Raw genomic sequence first — 18,394 nt, 5'->3', positions numbered from 1 at the left:
AGAGAAGCTGCAAAAAAAATCAAAATACCCTAAAATTTGAACCGCTCATAAAAAAATCCTAACTTCAGAAGGATCGATGCCAATCTGCGGAATAAATTGAAAAAGGCATAAAAATAGATCACATATGGCATGGTTAACCATGCCAATAGCTTATAAAAGAAAACTAGCGTGCACAGCTTATAATTAGATAACATGGGACGGCAAAACATCGTTCACATAAGAGATCTCAAGGAATTATGAACACAAGTGAATTTCAGTCAGACGCTAGATCAAAATCTTGCTGTGTGATTCATTGTGTAGTAGTTAGTTTGACCAAGGACCAGCATTCCCGGTAAAGTTGGGAGTTTCTTCGTTCCGATTCTCTATACAACAAATTTACTTGTCTGAACATGATTAAAAATACGTAGAAAAATCATTGATCTTTTACTTGCTTGCTTGGCTATAAAATGGGGGCATGCAGTCCGAAAAGATCAAATCATAAGCAGACCGTTGGACATGCATAAGTGGATATATATATATGTATCGATCGGATTCAGGAGGGTCTCATGAAAGAGTGAAATCCAATATTTTTGTACGGCCAATGTTGAGAGGTTCTAATGTGAGCTGGTGGGAATCCTGATGATGCTGCAGCGGTTGCAAACAAGGGGGAAGGACCGGGCTGCCATTGTTGCTCATTCTGCATAGACAGTGACAGATCTCCACCAACAATTCGGCCTCCAAAGCTGCTGCTTGGATGCTGAACCTAATTAAAAATGTGACAATTTACCTTAAAAATATCTTCATCATAGGTACCCCAAAAAATGCGTACTGAGTTTAATAGGCAATACCCACTTGATAATTGGGTGAATTAAGGTATTCGGGAAATAAATTGGGACGCATCTGGGTCTCGGTCTCTTCAGGCCTCCTGAATTGCCCATATCTTTGCATGTATCTAGATGGTGGAGATTGAAGATGGGTTAGGCTCAGAAGCTGCATGGTTTCATTCTCCATTAACCCATCACTGTCGCCTCTACTACATTGTTCCTGGATACAACATCATGAACATGCTAATTACGATCGGTTTTTAGCAAATTTGAGCGCAATTCAGAAGCATGAGAATCAAACTAAAACCATGTCATTAGATAAATGAACCTTAGGCATAAGCCCTCCATTCTGCCAATTAGCTTCGAACTGCATTGGAGCCGAACGCTGTCCCATTGCATCATTGTGATTATCATTATTCCTTAATCCCAAATTACTACCCTGGTTTGAGTTTGAATTGCCCAAACTCAAATCAAGATTGTGATCTGCAGCAGCATTACCTGAAGATTCTACGAAATATATTCTAAATGAAATAGGGGCCGAGACTAAAAAAGCAGATACGTCTTTTAAATTGAAATTAATACTTACCAGTTGAGTTAAGCTCGCTTTCGTAGATGCTTGGGTCGAAGTTGGTGACAGCTTCTTTGCCATTGCACTTAATTGCAGCTTTGTCATAAGCCCTACATGTGCACCGGAAACTTTAAATTCCCACCGAACCAATATTTATTCTTGACCAATACAATCCATGCCGGAAGTACTGTAATTGAGGAAGAGTGAAAATTAAAGCACACACCTTGCGGCTTCAATCTCGGTATCGAACAAACCCAGATAAACGTATCTGTTAAATCAGATTAAGATTTGGTTATACAACTCAAAAGAGAAAGGAACATACACGACACCAAGACAGAAAGAGAAAAAGATGGGAAGAAAAGCCAGACGGGGGTCCAAGAGATTGGTGTTAAATTAGATGAAGATAAGGTTTACTTTTTGCCTAAAAATTGGCCCATTCGAGCCTCCCATCTTCCGCACTTGTGCAAGGTCACACCTCTATACTTGGAGCTCCCTCTCGGAAATCCGGTGCTCTGTCGGCGAAGTACGTGCACAAACTCTTCCTTTGTCAGATTGCTCATCTATAATTACACACACCACCATTCGTAAATGATATAATTTCAATTGCCAAATTAATAAACAAATAATAGCAATTCCGCATATCATAAATATACTGTAGATGATAAGGAAAACAGAAAACGTTCGAGATAACATAGTTTAATGCCATGAGAAATCTCTCTCTCTCTCTCTCTCTCTCTCATACGGTCATACCTGTTTCAAGTCTTCCTCATAGTCTTCAATGCTAAAATTGATGTCTGCCTCGACACCCCTGAACTTGATGGCCGCCCTATCATATGCACTGTACAAAAATTTTTCTTTTCAATTTCACATTTTTGAGTGTGAATCTTATTCGTTCATTCGCTTCAAGATGAAAGAGAGCTAATAGAACATGCTTATTAAACAAAGAGAGGAAGAAGCAAAGAGCTCACCGAGCAGCTGCATGTGCAGTATCAAATCCACCTGCAATGAGGATAATTTCTTTTCACTTATTTATACTCTCAACAGTCAAAGGCAAAGAATTCAATTTATTCCACCAAAAAAAAAAAAAGGAAAAAAAGAACATAAACATAAAGCCAGTCTTACCCAGATAAACTTGCTTTCCGCAATCCCTGCATTAAGCACAACAAAACACAACTGTGATATGCCAATCGTAGAAGAGAAGAAGACAGGATTCGTTGATCACACGTATAAGAAGACTAACCATATGTGAGACTCCCACCGGCCAGTTCTCCGGTAAAACGTAACACCGCGATATTGGGAGCTCCTCGACCTCGGTCCCCGCCGGCTTTTCTTCATGGGCTGCGAGACCTCCACCGACTTTCCCGGGCTAAGTGAATCCGATTGGCAAAACTTGACCCCGACCCAGTGGGCCCGAGGGAACGCAACAGCAGCAGTGCGACCAGCTCCGGCATCGTTTGTAACTCCCATTTCTGACTCGTCTACAGGAAAAAACTGACGGGTCACTGGTGCCGGGTCGCTCTCCATGAACGAGAACCCGAATAACTTGCTGTTGCTGCCTCCCCGCCTCTTGATCATTTTCCCTCTTTCGACGTCCTGATCGTCGTCCGATCCGTCCTCGATGACCACCGCGGAGGAGCTAGAATTCGACACGGATCCGACCCTTTTTCCCTTTTCATCATCTCCATCAAACGAGGTCTTCTGGGAAGAATAGCCTTCGGATTCGTCGTCTCGCCTTTGATCAGGCGAGTCATTAAGATCCCACATTTTTTCTTGTTCTTTTTTTCCCTGTCTTCGTTGTGATCTCTCTAAATGACAAGACCTTATTGTTCCGTGGTACAAATTCAGATCCTTATTCTCCCATAGAAGCCAGAATATATATGTTGGAAAACCAAAACAAGGAATAAAAAAAAAAAAAAAAAAGACAAAATTCTCAGTTGTTTTCTAAGAAGAGATGTGTGGGAAAGAGGCGAAGGTTGAGAAGATCAGAGTTATGCAGAAAACCTAGGACAAAGAAAGAGAGAGGGAGGCGTTGGGTGTGTGTTGCAAAAAGGTTGAGGCGTTCCGAGATCCTTTTTATCCCTCGCTGTCCAATACACAGCAAGACGAAGCCAGTTTCAGCAGCAAGCTTATAGCCGAAAGCAACCCACCCTCTCCGTATTACCTCTCTCTCTCTCTCTCTCTCTCTCTAACCACTTGCCTCTCTTCATCTTCTTTTCAGTGACTCATAATTCACTTTCACTCACAGACACACACACTCTCTCTCTCTCTCTCTCTCTCTCTCTCTTATTACCACTGCTCCTACCTTTTTTTTGCTCTTTTTTTCTTCTTGTTAATCATTCATAAATCCGTTTCTCTATCTTGGGCTTTTTTATTTTAACCGTCCTTTCTGTTTATTTAAACTTCGTGTACGAACTTTACTGTTCTCGTTTATGACTGCAAATGATGTTTCTTTTTTGTTTTTGTTTTTCTTATTGGTGGGTTACAAAGAACATTAGTTGGGAAAATGGGAAAGAAATGAAAGAACCATCTCTTTCCTTAGACAACTTTCCCACGTTAACCAAATCGAAAAGCATCCTCTCTCTCTCTCTCTCTCTCCCCTCCTAAACTACCCACCCACTAATGGAAATAGACAGCACAGGAACCATAAGAGATAGCTAATTACTCAATTACCTTTATTAGCTAAGGAGTAATTACCAATCATTCACGCCACAAGTCACCTCCATCTCCATTCCCATCCATCTCCAAAACTTTTCTTTTTTGTGCTTTTTTTCTCACTTTTTTTTTCCGGTGGGTTACTTTTCCACAGGTATATAGATATCAGTAAATAAAATGTTTTAACGAGATGCCGAGAAAAAAAAAAAAGTTTTAACGAGAAGGGGGCGGTTTAGGAAGGAGGTTGTGTTGTGTAGAATTATTAGTGCCTGAAGGGAAGGCCGCAGAGAGAGAGAGAGAGAGAGAGAGGGTTTGGTCGTAGAAGAGGAAATGGGAATAATGGTGGGAAAAAGGAAACCCCTTTCCCGAAAGGTCCAATCCAAGAGTACGGGAAGATGGCCACCTTTGCCTCTTTCGTCCCTCTTGTGGCCACTGGCCTTCCTATTTTGTACCTCGTATTTATGACTCTCTTTCCCTTTCCTACTCTCAATCCACAGCGCGTTTTCAACTTGTATGCACCTAACTTATCTTACATTTCTCTAAATACTGATAAATTGAAAATATATATTATTCTTCTATATGGGATGAGAGAATTCGCATTATTTTTTTTATTACTATCTCTTTTTTTTTTTTTTCTCTTCAATTAAGTTTTGTGTGTAACATATCATTTATTGTTAAGCCTAGGGTGATTTCGATCTGGTCTGGTCAGTCTTGAAGAGATTTTGTAGACCAAACCAGACCTATTCGATCCAGGATTTTTCCATCCTGAACTGGATCGAAAAGTATAAGGACCGAATTGGTCCCATTCAGGACGGACTAGTTGGTCTTTTGGTCCCAATCGGGACGGGACAGTCCAATCGGTCCTATCGATCCAACACTGTCTCAACTGGGCCAATGGCCCAATCCCTATATCATATGTTTAACTTTTTCAGTCCATTAACATTTTATCCAATTTTAAATCTAAAAATACATTAAAAAAAATTGAAGGGAAAATAAAAATAATCATTAAAAAAAATTATCTATATGCAATAAATTTGAATAAAATGATTTACTTACAAATTCTATATCCATCCATTCTAAACAACTTAAACAAGATTATCAATCATTCATAGTAATAAAATTAAAAAAATAGAAATAAAGAAATTTAAAACAATCCCTAATCAGTAAAATCTCTAATAAGTAATAATCCAATTTATCCAAATTTAAAACTTCAAATAGAAAAAGAAAAAAAAAATACAAAATATAATTACATAAATACATAGCTCTTACTGTCTTATCCTCTCATATTTACATCAATAAAAAACACAAATATATATAAACCCAATAGACTATAAACCAAATGAAATTCCTTACAACGTAACTACTAACAAAACACATAATGAAATCAGAACCACAAAGTTGCTTGTTGTTACATGCATTGTAGTATGCACATGCCAATGCTTCCTCAACTGTCCAGAGGCAACATATTACTATCAGTAAAAGAATAATCTTCTAGTGCTATACTCAGCCTATATATCAGAATGTTTCAAACTCCTCGACCTTGAGACTTTTTTCAAAATGAAGGAAAAAAAAATAGAAACAAGTGACCTATGCTTAATACATTATCAATATATATATATATATATGTATATATTCATGCATTTACCTGCACAACTTTTCAAGATCATAAAATATTGGATCAGTTGTTATATTATGTGGATGTTCCCAATTAAAATATGGAGAGAGAACCCTTTAGGTAAATTGTACCAATTTACACATGCTTGTTAGGTGCAAGAGGTAGTTGTTGGGTCCATCTATATGATCATTATTATCCTCCAAATATTCTTTAAGTGGAGTTTTAAATTGGGTATCTTAATTAAGCACAAATATTCTTTATAAGTTTCAAATTGACCTATGAAAAAAATGTTTTTGTTTGGTATGATTTTAAATTTATATGTAATCCACACTTATGACATTTAATATGTACTGGACACTTGATTTTGTTGTGTGGAAATTACCACTAAATTTATATCTAGTTTTTCCTCATGCAGATAAGTATATGGGAGGAGAGAAAAGTTTTTGGTTCTGGGAGGCAGATTCTTAAGGAATGACTGGTGGGTGGTAGGCACTTGGATATCAAAAGATATCAAAAGTAAATGCATTACATACCCATATCCAACTGTTTCTCAAATTCCTCCACTTCATCTATTAAAGTGCTAAGATCTATTGGAGTAGAACAAGAACGAAGACAATTTTGTGCACATATGAGACTCTTAACACTCATCGACTTTAAACTATTTCGGAAAGGGTCAAGTACACTACACGCAGTGTTAAATGTAGATTCAGAGACTACAATAAATACCAGTATTGCAAGTACATCGTGTGCAACCTTTGAAAGTACACGATATCTAACTAAATTCACCTTCCACAATTTAGAAGGTCCAAACTATCCTATTGATCCTCACATTTTTCAGCTATATATCTATAAATCTTTGACTTACTTTCCAAATTGTTTTCTGACTGTAACTATTGCTTAAATTGAGCCATCAAATGTGTCTTCTACTAGCAATCTTGTCAGCTGAAGAATCTACATCTTCATGTGGGGAACTTGCACGCTGACTTTGAGGAGAACTCTCTCATTCATTTTCCCTGTATGCCTCATACATGCAGATAAATGCATTTCTCACCCTCCAACTGAAATCAATTTTTTTTTTATTGATCATGTGCATACATTTGTCCCAACCCTAAATCAAGATATCGCATCATGTAGTGAGAATAAAAAAGAACCCCAACATACAACAACATATTCTGATTTTTCAAGTTCTCACAATACTTTTTAAACATTTTCTTCATATTTGTGGCCATTAATCTCACATTCACACTCCATGTTAATAGCATCTTTAATACTAACCAACTCCTGGAAAAAAAATATTATAAGTTACATATTTACCCTTGAGAAGTGTAAATTTGCATCATAAAATAATTGAAGAAACCTCACAAACAACTTTACATTCTCCCAATCGAATTGGGAGGTCTTAATTTTTTTGACTTTCTCCTACTCACCACATTTTCATCATCGACATCGTCATCTCCAATACTACCAAGGAAGCACGAATCTTCTTCTTCCAACCGATCAAAAGCCTTTCTAAATTTTGAAACCCTCTCCAACATAAGATAGGTAGAGTTCCACCTAATCGGTACATCTAGGCAAACTTGACTTTTGAATTAAATATCCAACCCCACATATTTCATAAATATACTCCACCTTTGAGGAGATGATTTAACATACTTCACAACACCCCTCACCTTCGTAATAGACTCATAATATTCTTTCAATCCCTCGTGAAAAATTAAGTTCAAAATGTGGGCACAACATCGAACCTGCAAGAATTCATGTTTCAAGACCGTGTCTCTCATATACTTGGTTTTTTTGTCGCCCTCAATCATTCAAACACATCTCTATGCTCTTACCAAGTGTATCACCCTTGTGATTTTCAACCAAAGAAAATGAAAGAATCCTCTTGTGTAATTTCCAATCATTATCAATAAAGTGTGTTGTAAGGCACATATAGATTAGGTTTTGTACGGATGTCCATCTATCCGTGGTGATGGAAATTTGCTGTCCTCGAAGAGCATTTCTCGACTTTTACTTTTCCTTCAAAAACAAACTAAAACAATCCTTAGCAACCGTTATACGGGATGGAATCCATACCCACTTAGGGCAAACCACAAGCATAAATTTCACGAAACCCTCCCCTTCAGCATGCCTAAAGGGCAGCTCATCAAGAATAATCATTTCTGCTAAAACTTGTCAACAAGCCTCAACACCAAATGAAATGGGCACAAGTCCCCCACTACCACTTCCTCCCTCCACCTTCCAACCTAGAGTCGTCTGAGACTTTTTCGTCTTTTTAAACGGGTATTTCAAACATTGCTTCTCAATGTGATAGTTCATGGATTTCTTACCGTTGGTCTTCATATCACATGCATTCGAAACACCACAACAATTACAAGCAACCTTAGGTTTAGTGGAATCATTTTTTGATATTTTTGTAAATTGATCTCAAACCATTGACCTAACTCTACCACTTTGTGACCCACCAACCGATTTATTACTTACATTGGATGGGATGAGACATGTCTTGTGTTGACTCTTGCACATCATTTGTAGAAGACCCCATGGGGCTCTGTTCAAATGAGATGAAAATGAATGAGAATTCAGTATCTAAATAAATTCTATTGGGCTCTGTTAAAATGAGATCAATTCAACTCAATTGCCAACATATGAAGTAATTTTACATGAAAGTATAAGTTGAGGATTCAAAGTGGCTATGTTCAAATGTTTAAAAATATTGTTCTATGTCATAAGTAAGGGTGAGAATCGGCATGTAAGATCAAAACTATTATACTATCGGCATGTAAGATCAAAATTATTATACTATTACGTTTAAGAATAAATTCAAGTAGCTCTATTCAAATAACTTATAAATGGTTATATCCATGTAGTGAAAATAAGATCAAAACAAATACAAGTACAAATTACATGTAAGAATATTGTCTTGTATCGAGGTTTTTAGATTCAACAAATACAAGTACAAATTAAAATACTTAAGATCAAAACAAATACATCAAGATAAAAAACCATAACAATAAATACATCAACATTTAAGTTCTTAACAAATACAAAATACGTAACAAATACATCAAGGATTCAAGATCAAAGATTCAAACCAATCGGTTTTAGGGGCTGTGACTGCAAGTCGAGAGAGAGAGAGAGAGAGGGTACCAATCAGCTGTGACTGCGAGCCTGTTACAATAGAGAGGACGGAGGGGCAAGAGGGGGGATCGTGACGCTCAGGGTTTCTCACGAATAATTGGGGAAAAGTAAAAAGAAGAAATGAATCTTGGGGGGGGGGGGGGGGCGGGGAGGGGGAAGACGCTGAGTTATAACGAAACGACACTATTTGGTTCTAAATTGGACCTAAACGGCGCCGTTTTAAGCACGTTAAATTGAAAAAATAACTGGGTTTTGTGAAACAGTTTTTTTTTTTTTTGCATGCAGTGACAAAAACGGCATCGTTTGGTACAAAATTGCTTGTACCAAACGACGCCGTTTCTGGGAAGACAGCTCAAATGTGTGTTTTTTACTTGTATATTTTTGGCACAAAAATTAATTAAAAATTTTATTTAAATTAATAAAATTAAAATTAAATAAACTATTTAATGTGGATTATTTAATTAACTCATTAAAAAATAATTAATGATAATTATATTTATGATGTTAAATGTTAATTACTAATTTGTTACTAACTTAGAGTATGTGAAATTGTCAATGACTCAATATATTATAATTTATGATTCTATAATTTCTATGAATCTATGATAATTTTCAATTTTTCAATATTTTAAACTTCTAAGTTTTTACATTTTGTATATGTAATATGATTAATAAATCATTCTATTGGCCTATAAGCCTATTAGGTATAGTTATAGTAATATTAATACTATACTATTAGTCTATTATACATATATTATGCTATAATCCTGTAACTTTTATAATATATTAATATATACTAATACTATATATCATATTATAATAGTGTTACTGTTACTACTACATATGGATTTATAGTGTGTATATATATATATATTATAATGATATAGTGATACTAATACTGTATATTATATAATAATACAGTGATATAAATTATTACTAATACTATTATTACTAAATATATATTAATAATTTATTAGTGATATTAATATTATATAATAATATATGGTCATTAGTCATAGACTCATAGTGATATTAATAATTTAATACTATATATAGACAGTAGACTTATAGATTTATAGTGATTTAACTATAATTTATAATTATAGTTATAGACTATATTTATTTAGTTTAGCTATAATTATATTGATGGTGTTAATTATTACTTTGTTACTAACTTAAAGTATGTTAAATGTTAATGCATAATGAGCCATATACAACTTTTAACATTTTATATATAAAGTAATAAACATAAATAATTTAATTATCCATACATATTACATTCATAATTGAGAAAGATACATACTTAACATACTATTATAAATAAGCATAATTTATTTAATTATCCTTACTATTATAAATTTATAAATTATACATATATTATATTTTATACTATAACTCTTAATAGTATTAGTAATATATTAAAGAATATAATAATACATTGATACTAAATATATATAGTTATACTCTATAGACTTATAGTGATTATTTATTAACTTATTATAATTAGTAATTTAGTATAACTATATAATAGTATTGGTGTTAGACTATTAGTAAAATAGTATAGCTATATATTAGTAATATTAGTTATAGTGATTTAGTATAAGTTATAACTATATTAGTATAAGTATAAGTTGTATAACTATAGTCTATATTAGATTATTAGTATTTTTTTATACCATATTAGAGTCTAGACTATTAGTATTGGTATAAATAGTATAAATATTAGTATTAGTTAATAATTACTTAATGGTGAGTTAGTGATAGGATTAGGTTAGATGAAAATTATATAGTTAATTATATACAATTATTATATAATTAATATACATAAATTATAAAATATGTATATTTTTATTTTCATTCGGTCTGGTCCGGGGTGAAAAAGCCCTGGACCGTGGACTGGAATAAATGAATTCGATCCTATGCAATTCGGACCGAGATTGACCAGACCCAATCCCGAGTTGGTCTAATCCGGTCGGTTTTTTCGGTTCGAACCGGCCGACTCTCACCCCCAGTTAAGCCTATTATACTCGTAAAAAGAATCAAAATATTAATTTTATTTTTAAATTTGATGTCACATGCTTTTACATCAATAATATAGTTGGTATATCAATAAAAATATTTGTAAATAGATTTTATTCATATTACTGTACAATGAATTAAAATATTTTCATCATATTAAAAATCGGTGTTAAGTTAGAAATTATATTATCATAATTTCTTTATAATAAGATAAGACGTTAATAATTAATATAAGAATAATTATACTCGGCATCCCACAAACCACATTTCTTTTAATTTTTTTTCATAATAAATATGTGATTTATAGATGATAAGTAGAATAACTCAATTAGTTTAATAGGAATAAAATAAAAATAAATAAAAAATAAAATATATATAGTGTGTATTGTGGAATGATAAGTAGCATAACTCATATATTATAGTTATCCACTTGATAAAATATGGAAGAATATAAATACCATAACTTTGCAAATATGTGAGATGGGCTATTTCATCTTATAAATCTTGTACGAAATGTTATATTTTAGAACAGATTTTGTGATATGATATGCTTGAAGAATTTTTTTATATAATAATGTTTTAAGCTGAGAATATTTTTGTAAAATAATGTTACTTTTATAAATTATTTTAAAAAATAATGTTCATAATTTTAAAAATGAGTTTGCATATGTATCTTTATACTTTCTTATTTGTAATTTATTTAAAATAGGTGTTAACAAATAGGGTAAAAAGCTGATAAACCTAAAATAATAAAAGGATTTTTCTGGGGAATTGGCAGCGTGGAGAGAACGCGAAAGAGCAGAGTGTGGGTCTAACATCTGACTCAAAAACCATAGGAAGATTGATAGATAGATTCGTATATTAACAGATTTCATCATCCTTGACATCATCGATTATTATTATATTATTATTACTCAAAAATATCAGCCATTTAAATACTATAAAAAATCATATTATATTCTAATATATATTTATTACTAAAATATAACAAATATTGTCTGGAAGTGGGCCCCACCTCCCAATGAAAGAAGATGTAAAAAAAAAAAAAAAAAAAAAAAAAAAAGAGGTTGGCCACGTCACAACGCACCCGTACAAAATTCCAGTAGGCCCAACCTAAATGCGTCTGTTCCGTCTAATCTCTCTCTCTCTCCAACGTTCCAACAATGAAATCGGGCGAGGCTATGCCTGAATAGGTAGTTTTCTATGCCTCAATTATTATTTATTTTAATATTTTATATTTATAGTTTTTTTTTTTTTTATAGAGTATAGAGATATTTTTATAAAATATTAAAATATTTTTTATAAGATATAGAATAAAGGATAGTGAATAGTAACTAATAATAAGAATTTTTCTTTTCTCAAATTACACATAATAATTCTTAAAAGTGACAGTGATATTTGCAGTATTATAGTGTGTAATTTTCATGTAATTTTTTTTAAAAATTGATAAATATAAGATTCATATAAAAAAATTATTTTTTTAATAATAAATATATGCGATAAATGCAAGGTCCACGAGTATATATAGCATTACCGATTCTTCAATGAAAGTCTCTTTTGTTTCATATCTAAAGTTGAGTGATCTTACTATTCATTTAAGATTTTATAACCTTTAAATATACATGTTGATATAACATCATTATGAGTTTTGCTATACATAAATCGGTGTGTTAACATAATGCTTATAATGAGATCAATTATAACTTTAAAAAAAAAATTAAACACCAATAACTTTTTAGTATAGTTGATATGAATAGGTAGTGTGTTATAACTATTTATAAATAAGATTTATAAATATATTTTCTTCATCCTTATAATAGGTCCGTATAACAACTATTTAAATGAACAATCATTTAAAATGTATTACATCAGTAAATATGATCAGAGATAGTAAATAATAATACTTCTTTTAAATTTTGATTTGAAGTCTAAAACTCGAAAATAAAATAAATAAACGAATAAAATGAGTCATATAACAACTGTGAGTTATTTAATATTATTTAAAAAATTTATTCAAATAGTTATAAATAATGTACGATTTATTCTTGTGATATGATTCTCGTTTAAAGTTTTAAACTCTAAAATTTGAATACAAAAAGATACGCATACAATTATTTTATAAATTATTTATATAATTATATTTTAGATAAGAGATATTGTTATATAAAAATTTATAAAATTAAAATAATTTTGCAAAAATATTTTTAATTTAAAATATAATTATACAAAGAGTCGTAAAAAATAATTACACGACTCCATTTAGATAAAAACTTTATAGAAATAGAGAATAAAGATAGAATTATGCAATTTTCAGGCCCACCTCTCATTTTCTGTCCTTAATCGTTTGAGTAATGATATATACGATATATTGTATAATAATATTATAAAATAAAAATAATTTTATAAAATGATGTTATTTTTATAAAATATTTTATAAAAATATTTTTTATTTAAAATATAATTATATAAAATATTGTAAAAAATATTATATATAAATTATTTTCCTAACCGTTTACCTCTGTTCACGAACTAACTTCTTGCTTGTTCCAAACTATTTTCTGTACTTGCTCTACTGGTTTTTGTCTCCCAAATTTCTCGTATCAACGAAATACAATACAATCTCTGAGATCTCTCGACTTCAAATATTTGCAACATTGTATAGTTGTTATGTGTTCTATTTCAATTATAAGACAACTGGCTGGAAGTCACGCATCACAATTAAGAGGGAAATCACTGTTCCAACCGATGCTTTTATGTAATTTTCTTTTTGGCCAAAATATTTCCTAATAGCAATACCTTTACAACAATCCATGTTAATTGAATTTTATTATTTACAAATTGTAAAATTCATTATAATTATTTGAAAATTTTCAAACACTATTAGTATTATTATTATTATTATGTGCCTCATTTTTACATGTTTAGTGTTAATAATATAATAGAAATAATTAAATCTACCTATTCTTATCGGCTTAGATTTTTAAAAGAGTAATACTAAATACAGTCATTGATTGTGCAAGCGTTGTACATTGATTTTAAAATAGAGTAGAGTCTACTATTAAAAAATTAAATTTTCATATGCATCTTATATTTACTTACTTTTTCAAGAGAACTGCGTGATATTTACATAATTTATAACTATAAATATTCAATTATTTTTTTAAAATAAGTGATAATTTTATATAGTATTAAAATAGAGATTTAATAATTTAATGTATTATTCAAACCCTAGAGATACGTGATAGGTCCAAATCGAGCGTGGTAAAAAAAAGATAATAAGTAAGGAAGGGATACGTGATAGGGACAGTCACGTGCAGTTCCTATAAATAGGAAAGAACATATCCTAAGAGTAACATCTATTTCTATATTTTTAGAAAGCCAGCGAACCAAGGAATCCTATGGGATAATTTCGGATTTCAACGTCTCTCTCATAGTCAGACATTTACTTTAGTGGGTCTTTTGGAATTTTATAATATTTCTCATATGACAGGTTGTCCGAAGTGGCCCATTTGCATGATTGGGCCGGCCGGTTGGTCCCTCCAAAATAGAACTCTTACTTTTTTTTTTTTTTTTTTTTTTTTTAAATTGTGTGGATGAGAAATATCCTTCTTGTCCTATGTATTGAGGGCCACATTTTTCTTTTGGTTCAGAGAAATAGATAATGCCAATATAACGAATAAATTCGTCAATGTCCTTTTGGCTCGGTAATTCTTGATTCTTCATTTTCGGAAGATGTCTAGAGACCCATTTTTTTAATTTTCTTTTTAATTTCTAATAAAAGAATCAAATAATTCTTATGTATTAAAATGGAGAACTGTTATAGACAAAAAAAAATATATATAAAGTAATTTAAATTGATATGATTTGATGGAATCTGTTAGATTTATTTTATAATAAAAATAACTTTACAATCTGATGTATCACATCAAGTTATATCAATTTATAAATTTATTTTTATGTAATTATTTTATAACTAAAATATTTTCTACAGTAGTGATGCAACATTTTAATGCACAGAGTACGTTTGAATTGTTCAGTCCAAATAAACACATGGAAAATATTGGGTTTTTGTCTGAACCAATATGATGACGTGGAATACATTTCTTTTAGTTCATTCAAAATAAAACATGGAAAGTATAACTGGTAGACTTGTACTGTATTGAACTTGTGTATTACTATTATCAATTGGACTGAATCGGGGCTGGTTCTTGCAATCATCCTGAATTGAAGTTTTGATTTCATTTCCCTTTTGGTTTGGTTTTGCGACTTACATCTACATTTCCAAGTTTTTATGAAATAAAACTGTAAAAATGATATTCTTTAGAAAGATGTAACTTTGCTTCTGGAGCACGAATACGCCATATTCTCGTTCTATCATAACATGATATGTCAATTAAATCACATTGCTTGCTAAGATAGGATGAGAGTACCACATCATTCATCGTCTCTATTGAATTGTTGTATGTTGAGCTTAAGGTTGTTAGATGTTGAGAACTTAATTAAGATGATTAGTTCTCGTGTCTTGATTTCTCTAGAAAAAAAACCCTTATATCCCTATACTTATCCAACATCTCCTGAACTACAGCTTTGAGATGGTGTGCATATCCCTGTTTGCTTTTGAAAGAGAACGTTTAGCATCAGTTTGGTGAGGGTTTACAACTATTTTTCCGTGCTAGTTGTTTGCACAACACTGTAAAACAAGATATCTCCCACCATTTCCATTCGTTTCTTTTGGGTCCAAAATGATAGTGCCATTCATAAAAGCAGAAATGCAAGTACTAATCGCGGAGACAAAAATGAAATCAAATATGAAATAACAAGCTTATTGATCTGATAGGAAAACCAATTTCCCAGCTTTCTGCCGGACCCACTAAAAGGCATCAGTAATCATAATGCCAAGAATTGAATGTTCCAGACAACAGTGTCAAGGTATCCAAAAGGCATGCATAATGATTCCAAAACGTTGAAGGTACGATTTGGATACAGAGGTAATATCTCATCTAATTTCAAATTTTACGCCACCATACATAGGTTCGATATCAACTGAATAAATCCTATTCTTGAGAAGAGAAGAGAAGGTCTGCATTCACCGGCATTGAAGACAAAAACAACTTGCTTTCAAAAGCAAAGTTCTTTGAAGAGTATACAGCTAAAGCATATAGCCCCCACCGCCCCCACCTACAAACTCTAAGAAACAAGGGCATCGTTTAGCGAAAGTGAAGCCATCTGGTCATTTGGGGTGTATTTAATTGCTGCTGCTGATTGACATTCCTCAAAACCTCCATGGCCTCAGCAACGTTCACTTTCAAGGCTTCTGGTGATTCCATAAATGCAAAACCTCAGTCTGGTCCATCTCCAGTAGGATGCCTGTCACCTTTGCTGCATTCTCATGTTCCAACTGGTCCACCAGTGGATATAAATTTTCACCCAGCAGCTATGCACAAAAACAAATAAAACAAAGATCATGGTTAAAATGATGGGGTGACTTCTACCATAATCATTTTTAAAGATTGGGTTTAAACATAATACTTAAACCACAACTACAAATAATCATGTAACATGCTACCAACCCGTATGGAAAGTAAATTGGAGACAGTGGAAGTAGTGTGTCACAAGATCAGGAGCCTTTTGGCTGAGAGAATGGGGACCACTCACAATCCGAAGTACCGGAAAAAATCTGGTGAACAAGTCAGCTTGGAATCTCTATTGCTCCTACTGAAGTACCAAGAGCCACTATTCTAAGGTGGGCCAAACAGAATCCAGGGTTTGTGAAATTAAACATCGACTGTAGTTGCTTGGGTAACCCAGGGCAATGTGGTCGGGGTGGGGTTTTCGAAGTGCAGAGGGTGATTTTATTGCAGGCTTTTCCAAGTCCGTGCTCTACTAGATGGACTAAAGCTATGTGAAAGGCTCCAAATCAACCAAGTGGAAGTGGACACTGACTCCATGCTAATATTGACATTGTGGAAGAATAAGGGGGAGGTACCAAATTCTGAGGGCGTTTTCTTGAGGAACTTTGATCCACCACGAGTTTTAGTTGGCATGTTGAGAATAGACAAGTTGGGCCTACCAGTCCTTCGGCAAAATTTGATTACTCATGTGTAGATAGTCTATAGATATATTACAGTCTTACTCAACACCTTGACATTGTCAAGGGTGTATGATGTTTCAATACAGTTTTCCTCTGCCATAAGCGAGGTTTTTCATTAATAAAATTATATTTCTCTTAAAAAAATGCTACCAGCCAACTATGCATTTCTATAGATGCATTGCAACTTGAAAAGGGCAAACTCAGTCCTCTGCTGCTCAGGTGTTGCATCAGCAAGTGCGGTAGCTAAAGCGCCAGTTGCCATAGGTTGTGAAAATGTACCATCTCTAAATGGTATTCCACCCATGTCGTGCGGAACAAAGAGCATGCCCTCAGGAACACCAGCAATGGAAACATCATGCATGGTACGACCAGGAGGGTAACGATAGGCACGTCCCCTAGGAAGCATCTATTTCCAAGCATTGGGATAAAAAGAAAAAATAATGTTTCTAGTCCTTAGTTTCAATATGACCTTTCTCAAATTTATCAAGAACTAGAACAATTAAATTACAGATTATTGCCCACCTGTGGCTGCATTAGTGGAAGGGCTTGCTGGTTTTGTTGGCCCGTCCCTGCTCCAGACCGTCTACCACCTGGACGCTGGCTCTACTGACCTGGTCAGACCATTGGGACAAAAAAGTTTGGCCTCATCCTAGGAACTAATTGTTGCTGATACACAAATCCAGGCTGACAATTATAGAAAGAAGATCAATTCTAGTATAATGGAAATGTGACACAGGGAGGTGTATCAAACTCATGGAACAATATGTTGGTTTTGGTTTTGACAAAGAAGAAAGCAGAGGAATGAATGTGCTCTATATTGATAAAAACTATGGTCGTACAATTGTGGTCATTTGCTCTATATATAGTATATGCAGGAAGGCAAAAAAAGAAAAAGAATAAAGAATAAAGAATATATGCCTAACAAACTTTACAGAAAATTCTAATAGAATGCTATCCTTGTTTGCTTCTAGAATCATCTTGTAAATGCAAGATTTGCTGATTATTGGGATGACTTGTGGCCACTTGCATATATGAGGTGGCTTGCATGTGTGCTGTTGTGATGATTGTATTTCCTGATTTAATATCCCCCCGCAAGATGGAGAGTGAAGGTCAGTAACTCCCATCTTGAGTAACAATGAGTAGAACGTAGGGGAAATCAGAGCCTTAGTTAAGAGGTCTGCTAGTTGAGAGTTCAATGGTGTGTAGGCTGTGGAAAGAACACCTTCTTGAATTTTGTCCCGAATTAGATGGCAATCTAATTCAATGTGTTTGGTTCTTTCGTGGACGATGGGAATAGATGCAATGTATAAAGCTGATTTGCTATCATAATAGAGTGTAGCTGGCTGAGGATGGAGGACCTGAAGATCAGCGAGAAGGTACTTGATCCATATGATTTCACATGAAGAAGATGCCGTAGAGCGGTATTATGCTTCAGCAGAACTTCTTGATATTGTTGTTTGTTTCTTGCATTTCTAGGAGACAAGAGATTGGCTACGGAAGACACA

General features: G+C 33.2%; 2 protein-coding genes across 6 annotated transcripts; both read right to left on the bottom strand.

The window, feature by feature from the left end:
- Positions 1–267: 267 nt before the first annotated feature.
- Positions 268–3,689, bottom strand: LOC121249503 (floral homeotic protein APETALA 2). 5 transcript variants are annotated; one of them, XM_041148212.1, is made up of 10 exons: positions 2,612–3,687; positions 2,494–2,519; positions 2,340–2,370; positions 2,122–2,209; positions 1,786–1,931; positions 1,595–1,639; positions 1,390–1,481; positions 1,132–1,310; positions 832–1,023; positions 268–736 (listed from the first exon to the last, which is right to left on the bottom strand). In XM_041148212.1, exons 1-10 carry the CDS (start codon positions 3,133–3,135, stop codon positions 533–535), a joined length of 1,527 nt encoding a protein of 508 aa, XP_041004146.1. In that variant the 5' UTR covers positions 3,136–3,687; the 3' UTR covers positions 268–532. The 5 variants fall into 5 exon arrangements, with proteins under 5 accessions (XP_041004146.1, XP_041004151.1, XP_041004141.1 ...); XM_041148217.1 differs by having other exon boundaries at positions 268–742; positions 1,132–1,301; positions 2,612–3,685; XM_041148207.1 differs by having other exon boundaries at positions 268–742; positions 2,612–3,682.
- Positions 3,690–15,905: 12,216 nt separating this feature from the next.
- Positions 15,906–17,466, bottom strand: LOC121249962 (polyadenylate-binding protein 4). Its single transcript, XM_041148851.1, is given in 4 exon segments — positions 15,906–16,124; positions 16,127–16,232; positions 17,086–17,295; positions 17,412–17,466. Coding segments are annotated over 4 exon segments (447 nt in total). The 5' UTR covers positions 17,424–17,466; the 3' UTR covers positions 15,906–16,005.
- Positions 17,467–18,394: the final 928 nt, after the last annotated feature.

This window comes from Juglans microcarpa x Juglans regia, chromosome 1D, assembly GCF_004785595.1.
Source record: "Juglans microcarpa x Juglans regia isolate MS1-56 chromosome 1D, Jm3101_v1.0, whole genome shotgun sequence".
NCBI lineage: Eukaryota > Viridiplantae > Streptophyta > Magnoliopsida > Fagales > Juglandaceae > Juglans > Juglans microcarpa x Juglans regia.
The sequence above is the reverse complement of the archived record's forward strand: the minus strand, read 5'-3'. Positions and strand labels throughout refer to the sequence as shown.